The sequence below is a fragment of the Sander lucioperca genome, chromosome 12, assembly GCF_008315115.2.
Source record: "Sander lucioperca isolate FBNREF2018 chromosome 12, SLUC_FBN_1.2, whole genome shotgun sequence".
Taxonomy (NCBI): domain Eukaryota; kingdom Metazoa; phylum Chordata; class Actinopteri; order Perciformes; family Percidae; genus Sander; species Sander lucioperca.
Genome location: NC_050184.1, coordinates 29189437 through 29212465, shown reverse-complemented (window position 1 = coordinate 29212465; position 23029 = coordinate 29189437). Strand labels below are relative to the sequence as shown.

The 23029-nt window shown below is 38.3% G+C and overlaps 2 protein-coding genes across 2 annotated transcripts in view; both read left to right on the top strand.

Moving 5' to 3' along the window:
- LOC116062239 (acid-sensing ion channel 1-like) overlaps window positions 1-9229 on the top strand; it is a 52528-nt gene extending 43299 nt beyond the window's left edge. Inside the window, exons 3-10 of the mRNA XM_031316885.2 lie at window positions 5065-5215; window positions 5396-5523; window positions 5988-6138; window positions 6238-6294; window positions 6583-6736; window positions 7125-7216; window positions 7308-7387; window positions 8153-9229. Coding sequence (XP_031172745.1) covers window positions 5065-5215; window positions 5396-5523; window positions 5988-6138; window positions 6238-6294; window positions 6583-6736; window positions 7125-7216; window positions 7308-7387; window positions 8153-8266 — 927 coding nt within the window. The 3' untranslated portion in view covers window positions 8267-9229. The remainder of the gene's footprint in view (window positions 1-5064; window positions 5216-5395; window positions 5524-5987; window positions 6139-6237; window positions 6295-6582; window positions 6737-7124; window positions 7217-7307; window positions 7388-8152) is intronic.
- Window positions 9230-14514: 5285 nt separating this feature from the next.
- LOC116062240 (glycerol-3-phosphate dehydrogenase [NAD(+)], cytoplasmic) lies at window positions 14515-22050 on the top strand. Its single transcript, XM_031316887.2, has 8 exons — window positions 14515-14763; window positions 16110-16287; window positions 16938-17078; window positions 17283-17421; window positions 17952-18064; window positions 19205-19441; window positions 20733-20839; window positions 20951-22050. Exons 1-8 carry the CDS (start codon window positions 14720-14722, stop codon window positions 21045-21047), a joined length of 1056 nt encoding a protein of 351 aa, XP_031172747.1. The 5' UTR covers window positions 14515-14719; the 3' UTR covers window positions 21048-22050.
- The last annotated feature ends 979 nt before the right edge of the window (window positions 22051-23029 follow it).

Genomic DNA, 23029 nt, shown 5'->3' with positions numbered 1-23029 from the left:
TCGTGACCATTTTGAAGCTACAGCCACAAAGATGGCAGATATTCATGCAGCTGTTATCTCAGTAGTGTTTTGTCAGTACAGGAGGGCCTTTGGTTTTCTCTCTCTAATTAAGAGAAAGAGCTTCTGTATAAAGCCTTTTAGTTATCCATACTCCCAGAGGGGCCCTGCGGTTCACTTCTACCTATTCTTCTTCTTTATTTTGACAACCAGTGACTCAGGGTCTGATTCCATGATCAGGGCATCATTATTACACAGACACACACACACACACACACACACACACACACAAACCCCACTGTGCCTCTGGCTTTCAATCCTCTGCCTATAGTTTATTTTCTCTTTGGAGAGGCTCTTTGTTACCACGCAAGACTGTTTATTAGCGTGGTGAGTCAGCTATTAATTCAGAATTAAACAGAGGAGGGAAATGCTTTGGCTCTGATGCTTTTATTCTTGAATTATTTTTACCTTTGTGCTGCAAACGTAAGTGATCTGACTCCAAAATCACCCATCAAAAAGAGTGTAAACTGCAATCGGTCACCAGTCTACACTGGCTTTGTTGGCTTGTAGTTTTGCTGAATTCCTTTGGTTTTAATACTCACGGCAGGCTATCTGAATAATCATGCTGTCTGTTGTTGACTGAAATATCTCAACAAATATAGGATGGATTGCCATGAAGTTTTGTACAAACATTCATGGTTCCCAGAGACTTTAGTGATCTCCTGACTTTTCCTCTAGCGCCATCACGAGGATGACATTTTTGGTTTTCAGTGAAATAGCTCTATCGGATGGATTGCCATGAAATTTGGTACAGATATTAAAAAATCTGATCAGGAGGAGGAGGATAAGGGTTTAAGTGAATAAATAAGACCTCAAGCACACTCTTTGGAAATGTAAACAAAAGTTTTTGTTAGCAGATATCCAAATTCACACCTGCAACTATGATATTGCTCATGTGAGGTTTTACATCATTAAAACATCAGCATATTAGCATGTGGTTGTCAGCATGTACACACCAACCAGACGGCCGACCGTCGGCAGAAAAGGCAGTCGGACTGATCAGTCGGGTCCCCGAGGTCCAAAAAAATGCCTCAAAACTCACTGAGGCGACGCCAACTTGAGCGTACGCTCTGCGCGTGCGCGAAACGTAATACTTCTCCACAGCAGCAGCGGCGCTTCTCTGTATTGTTTCCCAGAAAATGAAAACCGGCAGCTGATAGGACGAACGCGTCACGTGGGTCTTTTTTCTACGGAAATTCACAGCCAGACTGTCATGGCGGCTTGTTCAGAATACGATCTCATATTGTACTAAAATAGTTCACTGAAACATGTTTCTGAAAACATTTTAAGCGAGAAATAGGCCATGCAGTTGCTGAATCTGTCTTCATTTCAGATCGACAAAGGTCAGTTTAAAAGATTTTCGTCAGATTTTGAGAGGCTCATCCGCTCGCCATTTCCGGGTGAGTCCCGACTGCCCTGTCTCCGACTGAACATGTTGGGTCGGCCAAAATGAAGGCCGAAGGCTCCTTGGACAGACGACGGCACGGAACACACCGAACAGACTTGAGTCACCGACCTCGCCAGACGGTCCGACGGGCGATAATCGGCTCTCTGTGTCAGCGCCCTTAAGAACAGCCCCACAGAGCCGCTGGCATGGCCGTAAACTCAACTCTTAGTCTTATTAATATTAATCCCTTTATTTATTTCATGAAGTTTATGCATGTGTAAAGGCACCCAGTACAGTTTTTCCAGGTCAAATGACACAAGCGGCACAATAGAATGCAACAAATGTGGATGTACTTTAGTGCTGGTCACCGTGGGCTGCTGTCTGCTCGCTGTTGCATTTAAATAGCATTTTCCCAGTGATAGCTGTTTAAGCGTACGACATAATAACAGTGAAAGTGTTGGCACTTAACGGAGACGACTTTAACGTCTTTGAAAACAATCCCATAAAACAACAGAGCACTAATGGATTGAACTTGCCCTGCTGAGACATCTTTTAGCAGCTCAAGGATTGCAAGACTTGGCTAAGTGGATGGGAAAGTGCACAGATTTGTGATTTAGAGATTCTTTCAAATCTGATGTGGCTCTGAAAATGGATATGTATAATTATATGCATAATGATTAATTACAGCAGAGCTTTGTTGAGTGCTTTTCAATACATGGGGAAATTGTGTGTGAGTGACAGCTTTATTTATCATAGAGCTTTAAAGATTATAGCCTGTGTAAACTGCAGTCAGTAAGTAATGTATTAAATTCCGTGGAATACCTTTATAATGGTAAAAGCGTAAACATGTTACAATTAACAACAGGTAAAGTAAACTTTCACTTTTCAGAAGTCAGAATTTCTCTTTGTCGTAACACAAATCTTCCCTCATGTTCCATATGATCTTTGCTGCAGAAAACCTTTTTCATATGTGTACAATCATTTATTCATTCCTCATCATAACAAGCAGCCGCAATATGCATGCTGTGCAGACTTTGTGCATTATGCATGTTTGATGTTTTCATTCTTGCAACCTCTGTCACATCAGCTATTCAACACAAGGCAGAGAACAAGTGTTACCCGGCATCACCTCACTTCTGTGTATCGATCAAGATGCTGGGGAACATCATGCTCACGTCATACACATGGATTTTACATTTATGTAATGATTGATTTATTTATGAAGTACAGTAAGTGCAGCCACTGTATGATCTGACACATTTATGCTTTCATTTGTGGAGAAAGGGCAGAGCCTCTCTGACAGCTGGGTTAGCTCTTACAGCTGTTTAACAAGCCAGCAGAGTTCACAGATCAATAAGTGTGAATGAATATGCAGTGAAAGCCACATGCAGCAGGTTGATGAAAGAAGAGAAGAAAAGAGGGGTGCCCTGGTGGCTCGCCTGGTTGAGTGTGTGCCCCATACCAAGGCTCAGTCCTTAACGCAGTAGCCCGGGTTCATCTCCCCTCTCTCTCCTCCCTTTCATATCTACAGCTTTCCTATCAATTAAAGGCAAAAAGCCCCAAACAAATAATCTTAGAAGATAAGAAAAGGAAGAATGGACGGTTTAACCAAGAGTGTAATTACTGGATGATTGTTAGCCATGCTAGCTGCTTAGCTCTAGGGATGGCAAAGTCGTCCAGTCGGTCCACCACTTTGCTCCAGACCAAATTATCTTGACAACTACTAAATGGATTGCTATTAAATTTCATTCATGGTCCTCAGAGGATGAATCGTAATGACTTTGGCAATCCTCTGACTTTTAATCTATTGCCACTATGAGGTTCACATTTGTGGTTTTGAGTTAAATATATCAACAGCTATCAGATGGATTGCCATGAAATTTGATGCAGACATACATGTCCCCCTCAAGATGAATTATAAACAAAAATGTTGGTGATTCCATGACTTAATCTTGCACTGGCATCAGGTCAACATTTTTATTTGTCTTTGGTTTATGAAACACTTTGGTTTATAACCAAATATCGCCAGCTGTACTTTTGTGTTTAGTGCAATTAGCAAATGCTAAATAGTGGGTAAAATTACCGTAGTTTAAATACTGTAGTGGGTTACCATCGCACATTTTCAGACAGTCTTTGTGGAAGACATTCACAGTGTTGCCATCGGTTGTTCACATGGGAAATGACAATGATATACAGTAGTTGTGTAACAAATAAAAAAAGAGAGCTTAAGTGACAAGTTCAAACCCTGACTCCTTTCTCATCTCCACACAGCTGGCCAATCATGGCATGAAGTGAGTGTTGATTGTTGGTTTTGGAAAGTTACAGAAATGGTCGGACACAGCCCCCCCTAATTCTGACGTTGGAAAGGGGGGGATTAAGCCTCACAGAGCTGCTACCATACCTGTAGACTCTTAAGTCTTGTGTAATTGCATATAGTTAACATAAGGGTTAACTATACGTTTATTTGACGTTTTGTATTGGCCTGGCGTTGAGCTTCGGGGAGGGGGGGGGACCCCGAAGCTCAACGCCGGGCCAATACAAAACGTCAAATAAACTGGACAGGTCCCGGTGACCCGAAAGACAACACAAGGGTTAAGTCTTGTTCACGTGAAACAAACATTTCCTCTCTAAGAAACACTCACCTACAGGTTCGTCAGTATGAGTCTAAATGTGTGCACACATTGTTTGTGGCTTGCCTTGCATTTCATTTGCCATTCTTGATGGCGCTGAATGTTTTTTCCCACTCAGATTGATGTCTTGCTTCTACAACCAGCAGTCTCTCACTGACTTTACAACATGATAGATAGCCGAAATGTTTAAATTGCCCTTGGCAGGACCCAAACTCTTTCTCAACAATTACTTGGTTGGTTTGTTCTTTCTAATCATAGATATGTCATTCCGTGCCATAACACTGAACAATAGCCTGCTCCGAGCGTTAGCAGCTAAACTCCTCCCTCTCTCTCCCTCTCTCTCTTTCTGTCTCTTTCACTTTACATCCCTGCTCTCCTTTGCTCCTTGCTCTCCCACTCTTTCCCTGCATGGGCTATGTGACTCATGTGACACTAAATGCTCTAATGCAAGATTAACTCTTTGCCAAAGAAAGCTCATTATTCATCCATCTATTAACTATCGTGCACTCATGGCTGTTTAAACATGCTATGTGGGCTTTTGCTGATATCTCACACAGCTTTCAATCTAACATCTGTGTCTTGGCTTTCCTTAAAAATTAAGGCTACATTCTTTTTGGCAGGAATGCTTGGTCTCCATGGTAACATCATGTCCATTATAAAGTGCCATAAAGAGGGAATGTTAAATCACCAGTCTGCCAGTCTCCATCACCTCACTGGGTTGATTGTGTAACCCACAAACCTCACAGGAAGACCTCCTTTTCCCCTCTTCTTTCTGTTTTTTTCTCTTTCACTCTCCTCCTTTAACCTCTTTCTCCTTCTGTCACACATCCTCCTTTTCTCTCACACTCTCTCTGTCGTATACACACATGTTCACACACATATCATAAATAAAGTCAAACACTGACCCCCAGTGGAAAAGCATTGTTAAGAAACCTTTTTGGAGTATTGCAGAGCTAATAAAAAAAAAATCTCTCTTATGATTTCTCTCAGGTCTTCACTCGCTACGGGAAGTGTTACACCTTTAACGCCGGTGGTAATGGACGCCCTCCCCTAATCACCAACAAGGGAGGTATGAGTAATGGACTCGAGCTCATGCTGGATATTCAGCAGGATGAATACCTGCCTATCTGGGGAGAAACAGGTGAGAGGGACATCATTCTCTTCATTCAGAGGCTGGCAAATCTGTCACAGTGTGTTTGGGCAGGTGTTAATGTAGAGTGTGGAACTCAAGAGACAAAACTCTGCTAAGTGTCTGGATTCATTAGTGAGACGCATTTTCCCGATGTGTTGCTCTGATTCAACATTCTTTGACTTCCTGCAGGTGAGACTTCATTTGAAGCTGGGGTCAAAGTTCAGATCCACAGTCAGGACGAGCCGTCCTTCATTGACCAGCTTGGGTTTGGAGTAGCGCCCGGGTTTCAGACGTTTGTTTCCTGCCAGGAACAGAGGGTAAAGACTGTTCATCATCTTTATACATGTATATTTGTTAAATAGGTTTACCCAACAGTCTAAAGCCTGTATGATTGGCTGACTGCTCCTGTTGGACTTCTTTTTAGCAACATTGCTTTGTTTTTAGATCTCAGGAATTAACTTGGTGAATAATTTATTTTTTTACTGAGAGGAATAAATAGCCAAGACGAAAAATGAAAATGATCTAAGTTGCGATAAACCAGAATTATCCTTAAAGTCGTTTTAAATAGAATACAACTTTGATTTAGCTGTTATTCTTGTATTTGCATGATTTATTTTTCTATAACTGGCAGCATCCTGTTTTTGATTCATGGATGATTGTTCTTTATTTGCTTTAATTTACTTTTAAACTCCTTCATTTTCAGTTTTTAAAACGAACAAGTGTCAGTAATACTATATAGAAGTGTGGAAACTGCTGTTTAAGTGATGTGGGTTTGTTGCAGCTGATATATCTTCCCCCTCCCTGGGGAGACTGTAAGGTGACGGCCATGGATTCAGACTTCTTTGACAGTTACAGCATCACAGCCTGTCGCATCGACTGTGAAACACGCTACCTGGTGGACAACTGCAACTGTCGCATGGTGCACATGCCTGGTAGGAACTGCTTTACTTACTGTGTGTTGTATCAGAGTTTCATCGGCGATGTTGTGTAAAATGACTGTACTGTGAGTGTGTGTGTTGCTTTGGCTGCAGGCGATGCTCCCTACTGCACCCCCGAGCTGTACAAAGAATGTGCTGACCCAGCTCTTGGTAAGAAAAAGGCTTCGTCCATGTCTGGTCTGGATCTTTAAGGAACAGATACAAAACACACACACATGCACACACACACACACACACACACACACACACACACACACACACACACGCACGTGCGCGCGCACACACACACACACACACACACACACACACACACACGCACACACACACACACACACACACACACACACACACACACACACACACACATATCATCCTATGACATCAGCCGCATTGATCTGTTCAAAAGGTCAAACTGAGCTCTGGTTTTCTTCCCTGCAGACTTCCTGGTGGAGAAAGACAATGATTTCTGTGTGTGTGAGACGCCGTGCAACATGACCAGATACAGCAAAGAGCTGTCTTTCGTCAAGATCCCCAGCAAGGCCTCCGCTAAATATCTGGCCAAGAAATACAACAAATCTGAGCATTATATTAAGTACGTATCAACCATCTGCATTTTTATAAAATGCAAACAATGCTCTTAAGTATTTATTTTTTAGATACATAAATATATTTTATCGCAAGATTGCACAAGTTATGTTTCCACTTTTTTACATAGCATTATTTCTGTAACCTTATTATATTTATGCAATATATATTTTGCTTTAAAGGAATTAAAGAACCATATAAAAGAAAGAAATTACCCATACATATTATATATTTAATTCATACAAATATATATATATATATATATATATATATATATATATATATATATATATATATATATTTTAAAGGGAACATACTAATAATGCAACAACAATAGGGTAAATGTTAACTACAATGGAATATTAATGTTTTGATTTGCTTGCTTGTCTTCACAGAGAGAATATTCTGGTTTTAGACATCTATTTTGAGGCTCTCAACTATGAAACTATTGAACAGAAGAAGGCTTATGAAGTGGCTGGACTTTTAGGTACATTAGTTCCATTATATATGTAGACGGATTATTTTTCTATCTTTATGGTAGATGATGTTTTTCATCAGCTTGCATCTTATTATTCCAGGTGATATCGGTGGTCAGATGGGACTTTTTATCGGAGCAAGCATACTCACCATTCTGGAGCTTTTTGACTACCTTTATGAGGTGAGGCTTCTTCAGGAAAGTGATTAGATAGAAGACTAATCAGTTACACTTTACTTGAAGGTATCTACATAAGAGTGACATGACAGTCATGAACGTGTCATAAACATTTTAAACAAGTCATAAATGTTTATGACATAACGCTTCTTTTAGTAAGTGTCATTCAGTTTTTGTCATGACAAGTTAGGGTTAGGGTTAGATTAGGGTTCATGTGTCATGACTGTGTTCATGACAGTGTCATGTCACTCTTATGTAGATACCTTCAAGTAAAGTGTTACCGAATAATCCTGCTGCATGTAAGTATTTACTTCATGCAGAGCTGTAGCTGCTTGGTCATTGAGGACGTTGAGTTCATGTAGTCTGTATTTTGTCTGGGAATGTGAGTGTTTTCGCAGCTTTAGGGGAGCTATAAAATGAACACGTGGTCATATTTTATAGGCAGATTCCACCAGTTTTAGATGTGACTACATGTAGACCAACAAAAATAGAGAAACATGGAGGAGACAGTTTTTTTTCCCAACAAAGTTGTTTCCTTTGGCTTTGAAACAGCATTTAGACATTCATTTTGGGAACTAAAACTTTCAAAAAATATAATTAAATGCTTAATTGAACAAAATGTGAAAAATCCAAATAATTAGAAACATTTTAAATTGCATTGTGGATACTTTACCTCAATATTTCATCAGAAACCATCTATCACTCTTTTCCTTTGTTAGGCCATTAAAGGCAGGTTGTCGTGGTGACCTGCTGTGTTTTTAACCCTCTCAGGTGATAAAGTACAAGTTGTGTCGCTGCTCCGATAAGAAGCACAACAACAACAACGACCAGGGGACGGTCCTGAGCTTAGACGACGTCAAGTGTCACGTCAGTAACTTTCATTAGGCCTCTGTAGCCGCGAGGAGGGAGCCGCTGCACTCTCTCGTCTCTGAGCGCTTTCATCGACTTTGTGCGTTGCAGTTTTTCAGACTGCAGGAGCAAACAGAGCAAAGTGTCTTCAACTGTGCCTGGTAACGGTTTGTGAAAACAGCATGTGGCTGAAGTGAGGAGAAGCCACACAGACAGCAGGACAGCAGAACGTGATGAATTCATAAATGTCAGAATAAGTGTATGGTCATCTGTAAACAGCTTCTCAAGACTAAGTAACAGATACAGTAAATGGGGGCATTAACTGAGCTGAGGTTTATATGTGTTCAGTAAATCAGCATTAGAAATCCGAGTCTTTGTAAAATAATTGATGTGAAAGTTTGTTTTTTTACTCACAAAATGTCATTTATTATTTTAGGTTTTTGTAAGTATTTGAATGTCAGTGCTGCACATTCTTTTCACTTTTGCATTTGAGGTTTGCTTTCAACACCCTTTTGTTCTCAACTTTTCCACCAACTTTCCATTTTTATATTCATGTCATCTGACTTTATCCATGTCTTTTCTTGTTCAAATCTGAGCATTTTGCCAATATACTGTACTACCTCATCTTGCAGGGGGACAGTACCCTTAATAATTTACAAGCCAAGCAAATTATTAATAAAAAAAGGTAATTTCCATGTTTAGAAATGAACAGAATAGGTTGGAAAAAAACATCTGGCCTTAAAGCGAGTCCACGTAACAGTTGCTGAGCAGCAGTCATAGGTCTTTTTAACAGAAGCCATTTTGACATGTCACAGTAGGAATATCAAAGGTGTAAATAATTAAATTAATGATGGCTGAATTTCATTTAGCTGCTTCAGTTGCAGGGTCCTGTTAATGTGTATGCCAGCTCGCTGTCACACTGTCACAACTTTTACTGGGACCAGAGGCGTAGCACAAAATTCTGGGCCCTGTAGAAAGGCATTTTCTATGGGCCCCTCCCCGCATCCACAGCTATTCATTCTAGCATCATTTTGGGCCCTCCTCACTGGATACTCAGTCCCATTTTTCCCCCCAGTCCGATGCCCCTGACTGGGACACTTGAATAGAACAGAGCCATTATTTATTGTGTTAATAATAACTGTGTTTCTCCTGCTACGACAAGTCAAAATGTCTGCTGAGAAAAGGCCACAATGAAAGGTCCAGGATAATAGTAAATGCTAGTATGTAGTGTAGTGCAGCAGTATCTAACTCAAGTTTGCTAACATTAGCCACCATAAGCTACTAGCTATAAGATACCAGATCAAGTCAGGTTGTAGCAGCAAAATCCCTGAATGTACTAAATTGAATTAAGAAGAGTTTGACTTTTGGGAAATTAGCTTATTAGCTTTCTGGCAGAGAGATGAGAAGATTGATACCGCTCTCATAAAAGAGCGGTATCAATCGTCTCATTTGTCTCCACTAGAGAGCATAAGGATGTATTTCCCAAAATGTTGAACTTTTGCTTTAAACACTTTGTTGTATTGTTGTTGTATTATGAAGAACCTAAAGTTAAATAAGCTACAACAAGAATTTTAAGATGAAAAAGATGGATGAATACACAGCAACAAAAGTAAATGCACAAAACCCATATTATAAACAAATGTTTAAAAAGCCTTTTTTTCCATGTGGTGCTACATACTAACTAATTTGCCTTCAAATTCCCTTATAATGACAACCACTGTCCCTCATGTATTTACTGACAAGAGTTAAAAAAGGATATTATTTAAGGGACCGTCGTACATTTGTACATGTACGTAGATGCTGTTCATCACATTTAAGGTAATTTACATTCGGTAAGATAAAATTATTGAGGATGTTGAATGTGTTTTGCCATCTTCTGGGGCTCTAAGTTGCATGTATAGTAGCACTAGTAGGCGTCTTAAATGTGGTCCATCGATGAACAAGTTAATCTGCAGTTTGTGTCATCATCTGTCTGTGAGTTTGGTTGAATCCCGTGAGCATGTATTTATGTGTTCGTGTGTGTGCACCAAATTCAGAAGCTGATGAAGGAAAAATTCGAAATTCTGCCCTCATATCCAAAACACTGTATTTGTTATCAGTTAGTCTGTAAACATGTCGGCTCTAGCGGTGCATGTTTATTCCGTCTCTGATTTGACTCTGTTGACAGAAATCAAACAATGTTCTGTTGGCGTTAATCTACTTGCACTTATTCCCATTGAGCTCAATGATATTCTTAGCAGGAAATGGGAATTGTATAGCGTAGCTATGAAGTGTTATTATCAAGCACAGTCATACCATCAACTGTAATGTAATGTAAATATTGGATAATCTTATGATATTAGCATAGTCTGATCTGTGTAATGTTGTACTTGTATTTAGCTGTCTCTTTTTCTGTACATATGATTGTAGGTTTATTTATCAAAAGTATATTTATCAAAAATTTAATTATGAGGCTATTTTTATTTTGTTTGTATTGATACAGTCACAACTGCTTCTACTGTATTTGTCAGTAAATAAAAATGAACAGCTGGAGTGTTTTCCAGCGTCCACTGCATGAGCTCATGCATCTCAATACAAGTCCTCTGGCCGCCATGCTTTCAGGTTTTGTTTTATTTTTGCCTCCATTTTTAAATTTTCATTTTCATTTTGATGTATGAAAGGATGATTATTTTAGTCTGGTGATGTATCAATAAATAATTAACTTAAAGCAGTTGTTATATTAGAGATTAAATGCTAACTTTACATTACTTTTATTCACTTCAAGGTGTTATGTCATCATTTATACTCAAGATTAAAGCTAGAAGTATCTTTCTTTTCAATGGATATAATTTCCTGTACAGATATCCACCTGTTTATTATTTTCAGCAACGCTAGCGCTTGGTTTTGGGGATGACTGTAATTCCGACATTCCAGTTGAAATATTGCAACAACTTTTTGATCAATTTTCATATTTTGTACATACATTCATGGTTCACAGATAATGTACGGTACTAACTTTGGTGATCCTCTGACATTTGATATTTGTGGATTTGAGTAAAATGTCTCAACTTTTGGAAGGACGTAAGCAGGATTTTAGAAACGACTGCTGAATGTGGAGTTTTGTTTCTTCCTACTCCCCTGGTGATCCAGCTCTTATGCAACAAGTTCCCCTTTTGTTTCAGTCCTCCAGACCAAATGATTTCTCCCACAGTGAACTTTCTGTGATGGCTCTCATGACTTTAAATGTGCTAATTTTTGCACAGTGAAAATTCATCACACCCTAGTGCACTGTGGAGAAAGCAGGGAGAAGACATGATATAGGAAGGCGTGTAGCTGTGTAGGGCATTAGTCAGGCATAGCCACAGTGCAGACGTATTCTGATCCTTTATTTAAGTAAGTAGCAATACAATACAATAAAATACTGCATTACAAGTAAAAGTCCTGCATTCAAAATGTTACTTAAGCAGTATATTATCAGCAAAATGTCCTTAAAGCACCAAAAGTATGTTTTATGCAGAATGTTCCATTTCACAATATTAGGCTATGTATTATTGGATTATAATTATTGATACATTGTTGCAACTGGTAAAGGTGGAGCTCATTTTAATACAGCTAGCATGATTTCCCCATAGGGATCAATCAAATCTTAACCTTTAAATTAATAATGCATCACAATGTATTAGTTCATTATATTTTCTATCATTGTGTGAATGCTGATTCAGCAGCATTCTCAGTATTGTTATCCGATTCTTCCATGCGATTTCGGTCGCCTACTACTTCTGCATACTTTCAGCTACAAAAACCATTCAAATATTGAAATGTCGATAAAGTAATGAAAAAGTCATGGTATAGTATGTGAAAAAGTGATCCAAAAGTCTTAATATAGTATGTCGAAAACAGTGATAAAAAGTCATAGTGTATAATAGTATGTCAAAAATGATCATAGTATAGTATATCGAAAAAGTCATAGTATAGTATGTAAATGTCAGCTGGGAGGTCCAGGCCTTTCTTATTACCACACTAAACCACCAATGCTGTCGGCTCCAAGACGGATGTGGGACTTGGAGGTGTCTTCCACCACTTAAACTCAATTGATTTATCGTCATAAATCAGGCCAGGCTTTGATTGTATCAGCAAGTCATGCAATCAATCAATTAGTCAGGACCGAGCAGCCCAATTTGCCTAAAGAAAGAAGAATGCGCCACCACATCATCCATTTGGTTGTCCATTTACCCATCAAACACGGCTGCTGTTGACTCCCAAGCCTAACATGCATCCTTTTATCGATTTCTGCAGATTAAACTTGCAAAGTAATCAAAGGACACTTAACTAACTCGGAATAATTCTGCCTTTTTCATTTGTAGTGAAGTGTGTTCTGAGCTCTCATTTGATAGCGTTGCCTCATATCAGCATAAAAACAAAGTGTAAACATTAAAATCCAGAATACAGAGCTCCTATGAGTGATCCAGCAGAGTGAAGATACAGAGGATAATGCTTAAAAGTAACTGGACCCACTCTGAGGAAAATGGGGTACAATGGGACAAATCATGGCTTATTATGAACCAGCCCTCCCCAGGTTTATGTGGCAAGGCAAAGGGGAGCGAGGGGGATGTACTCTACTATAACTTCTTTATCACTTTTTTGACGTGCTATATACTATGGCTTTTTTATGGCTTTTTTGGACATACTATACTATGACATTTTTAGATATAATATACTGTGACTTCTTTCAACATACTATAGAATACTATGTATACTTTTCGATATACTATATTTTTTTATTTTTATTTTCCAAATAGCCCCAGCAAGTAGGAACTGCAGATTCTGACTAGGTTCAATTCCCACTAAGACTTTTTTTGATATACTATACCATGACTTTTTCATGACTCTTTCAACATACTATGCTGTAATATGACTATATTTGACATACTATAGTATGGCTTTTTTATCACTTTTATCGACATACTACACTATGACTTTTTCAGCACTTTTTCGACATACTATATTATGCTATGACTATTTTTGAATATAGAATACTTTGACTTTTTTCACTTTTTTCGACATAATATACTAAGACTTTTTTCAACATACATATAGCTTTTTTATGACTTTTTTCGACATACTATACTAAGACTTTTTTCAACATAGTATACTATGACTTTTTTATCACTTTTTTCAACATACTATACTATGACTTTTTCGATATACTATACTATGACTTTTTTATGACTTTTTTTCGACATACTATGACTTTTTAATGGCTTTTTTTTTACATACTATGCTATAACTGTTTTCAACATCTTCTATTTGGTATTAGAGTGGCTCAGTGGTTAACACTGCTCCAAATAGCACCAGCAAGTAAGAACTGCAGACTCTGACCCAGGTTCAATTCCCAGTAAGGCTTTTTTGATATACGTATAGTCACCATTTCATCTCTTTTTCAACATACTATACCGTGACTTTCAACATTTCAACATACTTTACTGTAATATGACTATATTTGACATATTATAGTAAGACTTTTTGATCACTTTTATCGACATACTACACTATGACTTTTTAGCACTTTATTGACATACTATACCATTACTTTTTCCATCACTTTTTCGACATACTATACTACGACTTTTTTATCACTTTTTTCGACATACAAACTATGACTTTTTCGATATAATATACTATGACTTTTTTATAATTTTTTTTAACATACTATGACTTTTTACGACATACTATACTATCACTTTTTTTCGACATACCTTCTATATATTATGACTTTTTAGCACTTGTTTCGACATACTATACTATGCCTTTTTTCGATATACTAGCTATACTTAGACTTTTATATTACTTTTTTCGATATACTATGACTTTTCGACATACCTAGCTATACTATGACTTTTCTTTTTTTTAAACTTAAAATATTCCACTTTTGTTTAATACTTGATATTATTCAACATTTCAATGAAATCCATACTAATTAAAACCATTCCCACTTATTTAGTTATTCCCAACTATTTTCACTACTTCACCTTCTGGAATAAAAATCACAATATTTGTATCGGTAGTAACGTTAGTATAAAGTAGCAGAAAATGGAAAAACTCAGTAAAGTACCTCATATTAGTACTTAAGAAGGGTACAGTACTTCCCACCACTGTGTATGGTTAATAAGATAACTGAAGCAGCCTCAATAACTTCCCAGGTTGCTTTCTTGTATTTGCACACAACGTGATCACGCCATGAAGCCGATCTTTACACCATAAACGTTAAGCAATGTGTGCTAGTTCACATAGAGACTTTTGTCCGATTTACTTTGAGCCTGATAACCTCTAATCAGCTAGATGAATGAATGACCAGACTGGCCCTTCTTTTAAAGGGCGGTTCAGTGTCTCCCCTCGGACAGACCAATAAAACAGTAGTGCTGCTTGCACCTCGCTCGGTTGCATAACCATACTGAGGCAAGTCCACAGTCAGTCAGCGTCGGTTCCTATTCATCGATTTACCTCTTAAGAATGGCAGCTCCGAAGAAAGTCTGCATCATTGGCTCTGGGAATTGGCAAGTTCATGTGTTAATGTAGTCAACTATAAACTGTTTAACATGGCTAACTTTAGAGTTCGTTGGCATCTTTGTGTGTTACCAATTGCTTGTTAACCCAGCGAACCGTTGCTAGCCAACTTAACGTTAGCATCACTGAGCAACGTTAGCAACCGGGCAACCATCCATGGCAACCATCCAGCTAACGTTAACTAGCAGTTAGCCGCATTTTCCATGGTGACGTTAGAGAAGTTTGACTTATACCATTATCTAATTTGTAGCTAACATTTAGCTAGCGTTAGTTAGCTAGCTGGTACAAAAGCCAGTTTTAGCCTTGATTAGTGCTAATAAATCTGCTGAGTATACAGAAAACTGGCCATATGTCAGTCACGATTACGTTAACGTTACTGGGATTTTGCCTGTCAGCAACAGAAATACTACGTTATATGTTAGCTAGATGAAACTCTTCTTAGTACCTCTACAGTAGAAATAGGTTGTTGTTATTTTACAGCCACCATCTAATCACCCATCTACAATGTGCATGGCTTTATATTTTTGCCAACAGAAGCCTCCAAAGGGTGGTTTTCTTTGGGTAACGCCAAACGCCATTCAACTGTCTTGTAACCTTGTCTACTTCAAAATCTCAGCGTGCTAAAACATAATTTCAAACCGTGGATGAATCTTAAGTAGGTCCTCTAGTAAATTCGGCATACATCTTTAGTTAGTTTATCAACTAAACAGATTTACTTTAGTTAAAATCTTTGTTTATACACAACGAGTTGGAAATAAATCACGTTTAAAGTTTAATAAGCTCATTGATGTATTGTCTTTATGCCGAATTTATGTATTGGCTCCGAATTATTAGACGACTGCCTCAAAATCATGTTTAACCCCTATGTAACACTATGGTAACAAACATAAATTCATCAAATTTCTCAATGGAGTTTGGCGCAGTGTTGTCTCCACACCAGTAGTCGAGGGTAGATCATATAATGGATATAACACTGTTTTATGTCTATGGGGTAGATTAACCACATATTTCAGCTTATCTTGAATACAGCCTGCCAGGTCATTATCTCCAGAAAACAGAAGTTGGTGATCAAAGAGCAGCAACTTTAAAGGGAACTAGTAAAAAACACAGGAGGAGCCATGATTATTAATGACCTGGTGACCACACCATATCAAGACTTAAAAGGCAAAATCACTGGATGTTGGATCATTTCAAACCCCTCTGCTTACATGGACCCACACTGACTGTTTTCCTTCCATTTTACTGTCAATATTCACTGATTTTTAAATGCAATGTGAATTTTATCAAACTTGTTTTATGTAAATGAATTACTAACTTGTAACTATTACCAATACAGGGGTTCTGCAATTGCCAAGATAGTGGGTGCCAATGCTGCTCAGAATTCAAATTTTGACACCACCGTAAAAATGTGGGTGTTTGAGGAGACAGTTAATGGGCGTAAACTGACTGAAATTATCAACACTGACCATGAAAATGTGAAGTACCTCCCTGGTCACAAGCTGCCAGCAAATGTGGTAAGAAAATGTTAGTTTCTCACCATTCAACAGTAATTCAGTTTTCTGCCTGTTGCTTTGCTACCTGTTCAGTGCATGGATGTAATGGTTATTTTGGTTCCATGAGGCATTATTTGTACAGACTAGGCCTGAACAATATATTGTATCAACATTGCTATCCCAATGTGAGCACATGCAATAGTGACATCGCAGAGGACGAAATGTGAGTCATGGTGTGAATATGCTCATCATTCAGGTCACGCTGAAGAAATGTTAGCTGCTTAGTAAAACAAAGTTTTGCATTCACCACATCGACTCCTTGTCTGGTAATTTTGACAACATTAAGTCTCATTTATTGGTTTCCTGGTTACATCTGTGCTAAACGCTGGTCCTGTTCTTTAAATTGCAATATACTGTATATCGCAAACAACAAAAGAATCACAATATCAAATTTTTCCAATATGACGTACAGACACATTATGCCTTGTATCTGCATTTGTTCTTGTTGCCCTAAATAGCTTCCTCTTTCACAATAGAATATTATTAGTCTTTTTATAATGCATTTATAATATCAGTTTTCTGAATGTGCTCCTAAAGCAGGTTGTTAAACCAGACTTTAATGTATGTCATATCTCTTACAACATCCTCCTCACCCTCCTTTTCCTCCTCAGCTGGCCGTCCCAGACCTGGTGGAGGCGTCCAGTGACGCAGACATTTTGGTGTTTGTGATCCCACACCAGTTTGTTGGGAAAGTGTGTGACACCATAAAGGGCAAGATAAAGACTGATGCACTAGGGATATCCCTCATCAAGGTTGGAAATAGCTCTTTTAATTTTGTCACCTTTTGTCTCTGAATTTAGTTTTTGACGCTACTTCATGTTGTATGATGCATACAGTCTGTGTCCAGGTTAAAGCAGCCGTAAAACCAGTTGTGCAGTGTGGTCTTTGACCCAAATACCAGCTAGAGATGGCTTAAAGTAAATACACTGCTTGTGTATTTGTTTATTTTCCTCTAGGGTGTAGACGAGGGACCTGATGGACTTAAACTCATCTCTGATGTGATCCAGGAGAAGCTCGATATCGCCATGAGTGTACTGATGGGGGCCAACATTGCCAATGAGGTTGCTGATGAGAAGTTTTGTGAGACCACCATTGGTTAGTCTGATTACTGGCTTTCATGTTTTTTTTATTTCTTGCTTTTATTTTGTGATTGCTTAGCATTGGGTTGTTGCTTAATTAGGGCAAAGTTGAACTTCGCAATCAGCAAGTTTTAGTCTTGAAGCAGGAAGTATATTTGTTATGGTTTGTGTTCCAGCTTTCCGCAACGTCAGCACGAGGGTCACAGTTTAATCTGCTTTGTACGGTAGTCGCTGTGTAAATGACGAATGAAGTGGGCTGGTTCAGTTTGACATTTGCTTTCTTTACATCTTTGTACGCAGCATATGACTGCATGCTTCATGGGATTTCCTTTAGTGTGTGACAGAATTAATATTTGTTGGATCAGTGCTGGCAAATATAACTTCTTTGAGGAATTGGAGCTTTACAGCTGTACTCTAAAAGATGCAAAATCACTGTGATTTAATCATGACTCTTAATAAAAGTCTACCAATGTAAGTGGTGGTGACAACAAGTCATCTTGTAGAGATCCCAAAAGATAATCATGTTTTTTTTCCTCTTGCTTGCAGGGTGTAAGAATAAAAACCACGGGGCTCTCCTGAAGGAACTCATGCAGACCAACAACTTCCGAGTCACTGTGGTAGAGGAGTATGATGTGGTGGAAATCTGTGGAGCTCTGAAGGTGAGCTTTCATTACAAAACACAGCTGCATGCAGCAAAAGTGGAGTTCATGGTTGTGTTCAAAATCGCATACTAACGTATTGCATACTACATAATCAGTCTGTATGTACTGCCTACTGAATTAACGGTTAAGTATGCCATTACCAGCAGACTGTTAACACTGAAGTAAACTCAAGCAATATGTCGTCTCTGCATCACATGACCATATTGATTACGGCGTTACCGGTCCGAGCTACCGTTGAATTAAATTTGTTTATCACAAATGTAAATCAACATTACCTCTTCCAATCAATTTAATATTTTCCAGTATTATTTTAAAGGGGACATATCATGCTCATTTTCAGGCCCATACTTGTATTTTGGGTTTCTACTAAAACATGTTTACGTGGTTTAATGGTCTAATGGGGGGGGGGGAGCCAAATCTGAATGACTTGTTGAATCCCATGTTTTCTGATCTAGGCAGGCCACATACTGTGCAGTCAACACCCTACATACTCAATTTGATGTCATTGTTAGTATGATTAGTATGTTAGTATGTGATTTTAAACAGAGCCCATGCCGTTTCAGTCTTCTGCTAAATTACCATTATGCAACATGACAGCTGCAAAACTCTCTGCAGCTCTGTCTTTGTACACTGAGCAGAAGTTAGACAAAAAACTAATGTATTTAGTTACATTCCAGCATTGCAGTCCTGACAAATATAATGTATCTTTGAAAACTACTTTATAATATACACACAGACTATACTGCCAATAAAAGAATGCTGACAAATCACAGAAATTGACATTTAGTTTTGCCTCTAAGCAGCAACTGACTGAATAAATCTTCCCCTGGGATACACTCCAAATGTTTAATGAAACACTGTTTACATTTTTTAAAGGCCCAGCATTTGCAGATTTATAATGAATATATTTTTTATTTATACTGCTTTTCTCTGTTTTGACATTATTGTAAATGGAATATCTTGTTTCTGACTGTATGTCAAACAAACAATACAAGACATTTGAAGGCGTTATGTTAGGCTCTGGGAAATTGTAATGGGCATTTAGATTCAGAGTCTGCATCCTGTCCAAGGTATCCAGGTGCGTCTTCAGCTCTTTTACCTGCAGTCTTTGCTAACACTTGCTCATCCGTCCTTCAGAACATTGTTGCGGTCGGAGCAGGTTTCTGTGACGGTCTGGGCTTCGGAGACAACACAAAGGCAGCAGTGATCAGGTTGGGCCTGATGGAGATGATTGCCTTCGCCCGTATTTTCTGCACTGCTGGTCCCGTGTCCTCGGCAACCTTCCTAGAGAGCTGCGGAGTGGCTGACCTCATCACAACCTGCTATGGCGGCCGCAACCGCAAAGTAGCCGAAGCTTTTGTGAAGACGGGGAAGGTGAGTGCTCAGATTTTGAAATATTTGTACCCTTTTTTGAGAAAAGGAAAAAAGTCCAGCTTGTTTGGATTTTAAGAAGATTCAGCAGCCAAAGCTGATGATTGCTCTCGATTGGTTGGCAAATGCTAGAAAAGGTTGATATTGTGCACAGAGGCAGCTACCATTTTATCACCATAAAACATAAGAAAATTGTACGAAATAATAAATGAAATTCAGCTTTAACCCACTTAGTTTAAACATGATTCACCTTTATATATACTGCAGTTTCTGCACCACACACTTATTAATAATTAGTGCGTGCCATTTCTTGAGACTAGCAAATCCATATTGTGGTGAATTACACATACCGACTTTCAAACTCAGTTAAACTATAGAAATACATTATGTTAATATTAACTACAATATGATACAAAATACTGACAAGCCTTGTGCCATTATTAGTCAAGGACTAAATAAGGAAAAAGTACATTTTCCGTTGTTTTGAACATGCACTTTTACCAAGACACTCCTGCTGTTTTGGGCGTTTTTCACTTTCCATCAAAATTTATTTTCTAATTCTAATAATATAACACAATACAAAGACATTAGATAAAGAGGTACAATTAAGACCAGACATAACGAAAACCACAACCAGGTGTTTGTATTGTGTAACAGAATTATTGTTAAAGGAGCTCTAAGCGATGTCACGCGTTTTTTAGGCTACAACATTTTTTGTTGCATACAGAAAACATCTCCTCACTATCCGCGAGCTGCCTGTCCCCTGAACACACTGTAAAAAAAAAACGCGGACCACAAACGGCAACAAAAACAAACTGCGCCAACCTGCACCACGAAACATAACAGTGTTCAGCCAATAACCGACAAGAAGGAGTTGGGGGTGGGGGTTGGGGGGGTTAGTGCGCGGAAGGGAGGGGGAGGGGACGGGATGAGGGAGGGGTGAGCTAGCCTCAGTTTTGTTTGACAATACTTCGAACGTCAACAAGAAGTGACGTCACCCAACATCGCTTAGAGCACCTTTAAATAAAAAATATTGAAAAATGAAAACAAAATTTTCAGCCTTTTTATATAATACCGAAAGGGAAAAATAACTCATCCTTCAGAAAATACTTAACGTAAAAAAATATATATATATTTAAGCATGGTGGTCCATAAAGTTAATTTACAGTCTGTCACATACTGACTTTTTTTTTTAAATATAATTTTAAGTGAGAGTAAAATTGAGTGCGTGGACCCATCTCTTTTATCATTTAAAAAAATACTTTACACTTCTGCATGTCATGTTTCTTCTCAGTCCATTGAGGAGCTGGAGAAAGAGATGCTGAACGGTCAGAAGCTGCAGGGACCAGCAACAGCAGCCGAGGTCTATCTCATCCTCAAGCACAAAAAACTAATTGACAAGTAAGTTAGGCAGCAACACAACACGTTCATAATCATGTGCGCTGGTTAAAAAGTAGGTCATAGATCACCAGCATTATTTTGCACTCAACAATACCTCCTCCTTCCTCCCAGGTTCCCACTGTTCAATGCAGTGTATCAGATCTGCTATCAGGGCCATCCAGTCACAGAGTTCATAAGCTGTTTGCAGAACCACCCAGAGCACATGTGAAAAACAACAAACTGACCAAGTGCCTTCTAAGTGGAAACCATTACCAGTTCTCACCTGTTACCCATCAGAAATAGACGGGGGATGACCAGTCATTCCACAGCTGTCATGCAACTAAAAGGGCTCCAGCCAGTTGGAGTTGGAGAGGTTGCATAATGTGTGCGTTCAGCTCTCGTTTTACCACTTTGTCCTTAACACTGGGTTTCTTTTAAGTGCTTTCTTTCATTTCCTGACATTTACATGAAACTTGAAGGATCATTTTTGAAGGATTTTCTTTCCCCATGCGATGGTCAGATAGCTGTTTTTGCCTGAGATATATATATATTTTTTTTTTTTCAAAATCCGAATGCATGGTGTCACTTTTCTAGACCGTAGCAGAATCGAAAACACTAAAGTAATCCAGACTTTACTGGATGTCAAAATGATCATAATTCAATATCAGTTTTTAAAAACGTTTGACTCATTTTAGTCAACCCTTGACTGCCATTCAGTTAGTAACATTTGTACAATGTTTTTATGGCACTTCATCATGCATTCAGATTTTGGCAGGGCCAACCACTCAGGGCAAAGAAACAGCTTTCTGTAGAGGGACTTATCAGTTTCTAACGTTGTTGTCGTCTAGTGAATGCTCGTCCAGCATGATAAGTTCTTTAATTATATATATATATATATATATGTAATACCTCACTTAAATATTTGTGTGTGCTCTAAAGTGTCTTACAAAATTCACTATGGTTTTTCTTGTCCTGTACAGTATTAACATACTGTTGATCGCACAGCAACTGTTTTTAACAAAAAGTAATGCAAGTGCCTTAGAATGCACGGTTGCTAAGTCTAGCCATTGTCTTTTCTTGTCAAACCAAAGACTTAACTACTTAACATCCGTCCACTATTCCATTTGTTGTTGTGACCCTGACTGACATCGTTTTCACTCAGTTATGGCTTATGTGTTAAATAATGTTTGTAAACATTTGTCTGTGAATAAACTAATTCTGTTGTCAAATCATCGCTGGAATCCTTTTTTAATCTTGCATTAGAGGCAATGATTTAAATACACGGCACTGCAGTGGGAATTTTGGTTGAAAAAAAAAAAAATACAGCCAGAATATTGTTTTATGTACGTGACAAAACCTTAAATAAAGAGACTGAATAACAGTAAACTGTTGCAGTGTTAGGAGGATGAAAGTTAAATTTACAGAAAGCTCTTTTCCCTTATTCAGAGAAAGGTTAAAATATGGAAGAGTTATTGGAGGAAATACTGGCCTTTCAGCTTTACCCCTATGACATTTACAAAAGCTGTCAAAATAAAAACTTGTAACATCAGTTTGTTTTGTGGCTGGATGTGAAATATGCTTGACATTTTAAACCGCAATACAGTAGGTTTTTTTTACAGCAGACTCTACTATTCAGTGTGTGCTTACCCTTTTAGGACAGACAACTACTAGAGACAACTGACATCTTTGTAGCATTGCAATTAGTGAATTCATTTCTCTAGGAGTGTCAACCAAATCCCCCAAAATTTAATTTGACATTTTGTGTTAGATGACAATATTTTTGCCACTCGTGTCTATATGCTAAATTTGAAGCTAGGACTAGCAGGCGATTAGCTTAGCATAAAAATGGGAAACGGCTAGCCCAAGTGTATCTCTAATTAATCATTAATAGACATGTACCTCAGTTGTTTAATCTTTACAAAAACCAAAATGACAATTTGTGGTTTTACGGGACATTGGCCAAGAAATAGCTTAATGACGCCATAAACCCACAAATTGTTTTCAACTTAACTTTTTTTGTACAAATTCACAAAGATCTTAGATACATGTTAATATGTGAGGTTGAGAGGCGTATTTTTTTTGCTAGTTGTTTCCTCCTGCTTCAGGTTTTTAATGCTAAGCTAAGCTCCTGCTGGCTTCACATTTAGCGTACATACATGAGTGGTGTTGATCCTCCCATCTAATTCTGAGCAAGAAAGCCAATTGTCAAAA

Coding starts and splice junctions, on each gene's coding strand:
- LOC116062240 (XM_031316887.2), top strand. CDS start 14,720: ATGGCAGCTCCGAAGAAAGTCTGCATCATTGGCTCTGGGAATTG. Junction 14,764..16,109: donor ATCATTGGCTCTGGGAATTG/GCAAGTTCATGT, acceptor TTACCAATACAG/GGGTTCTGCAATTGCCAAGA. Junction 20,840..20,950: donor CACAAAAAACTAATTGACAA/GTAAGTTAGGCA, acceptor CCTTCCTCCCAG/GTTCCCACTGTTCAATGCAG.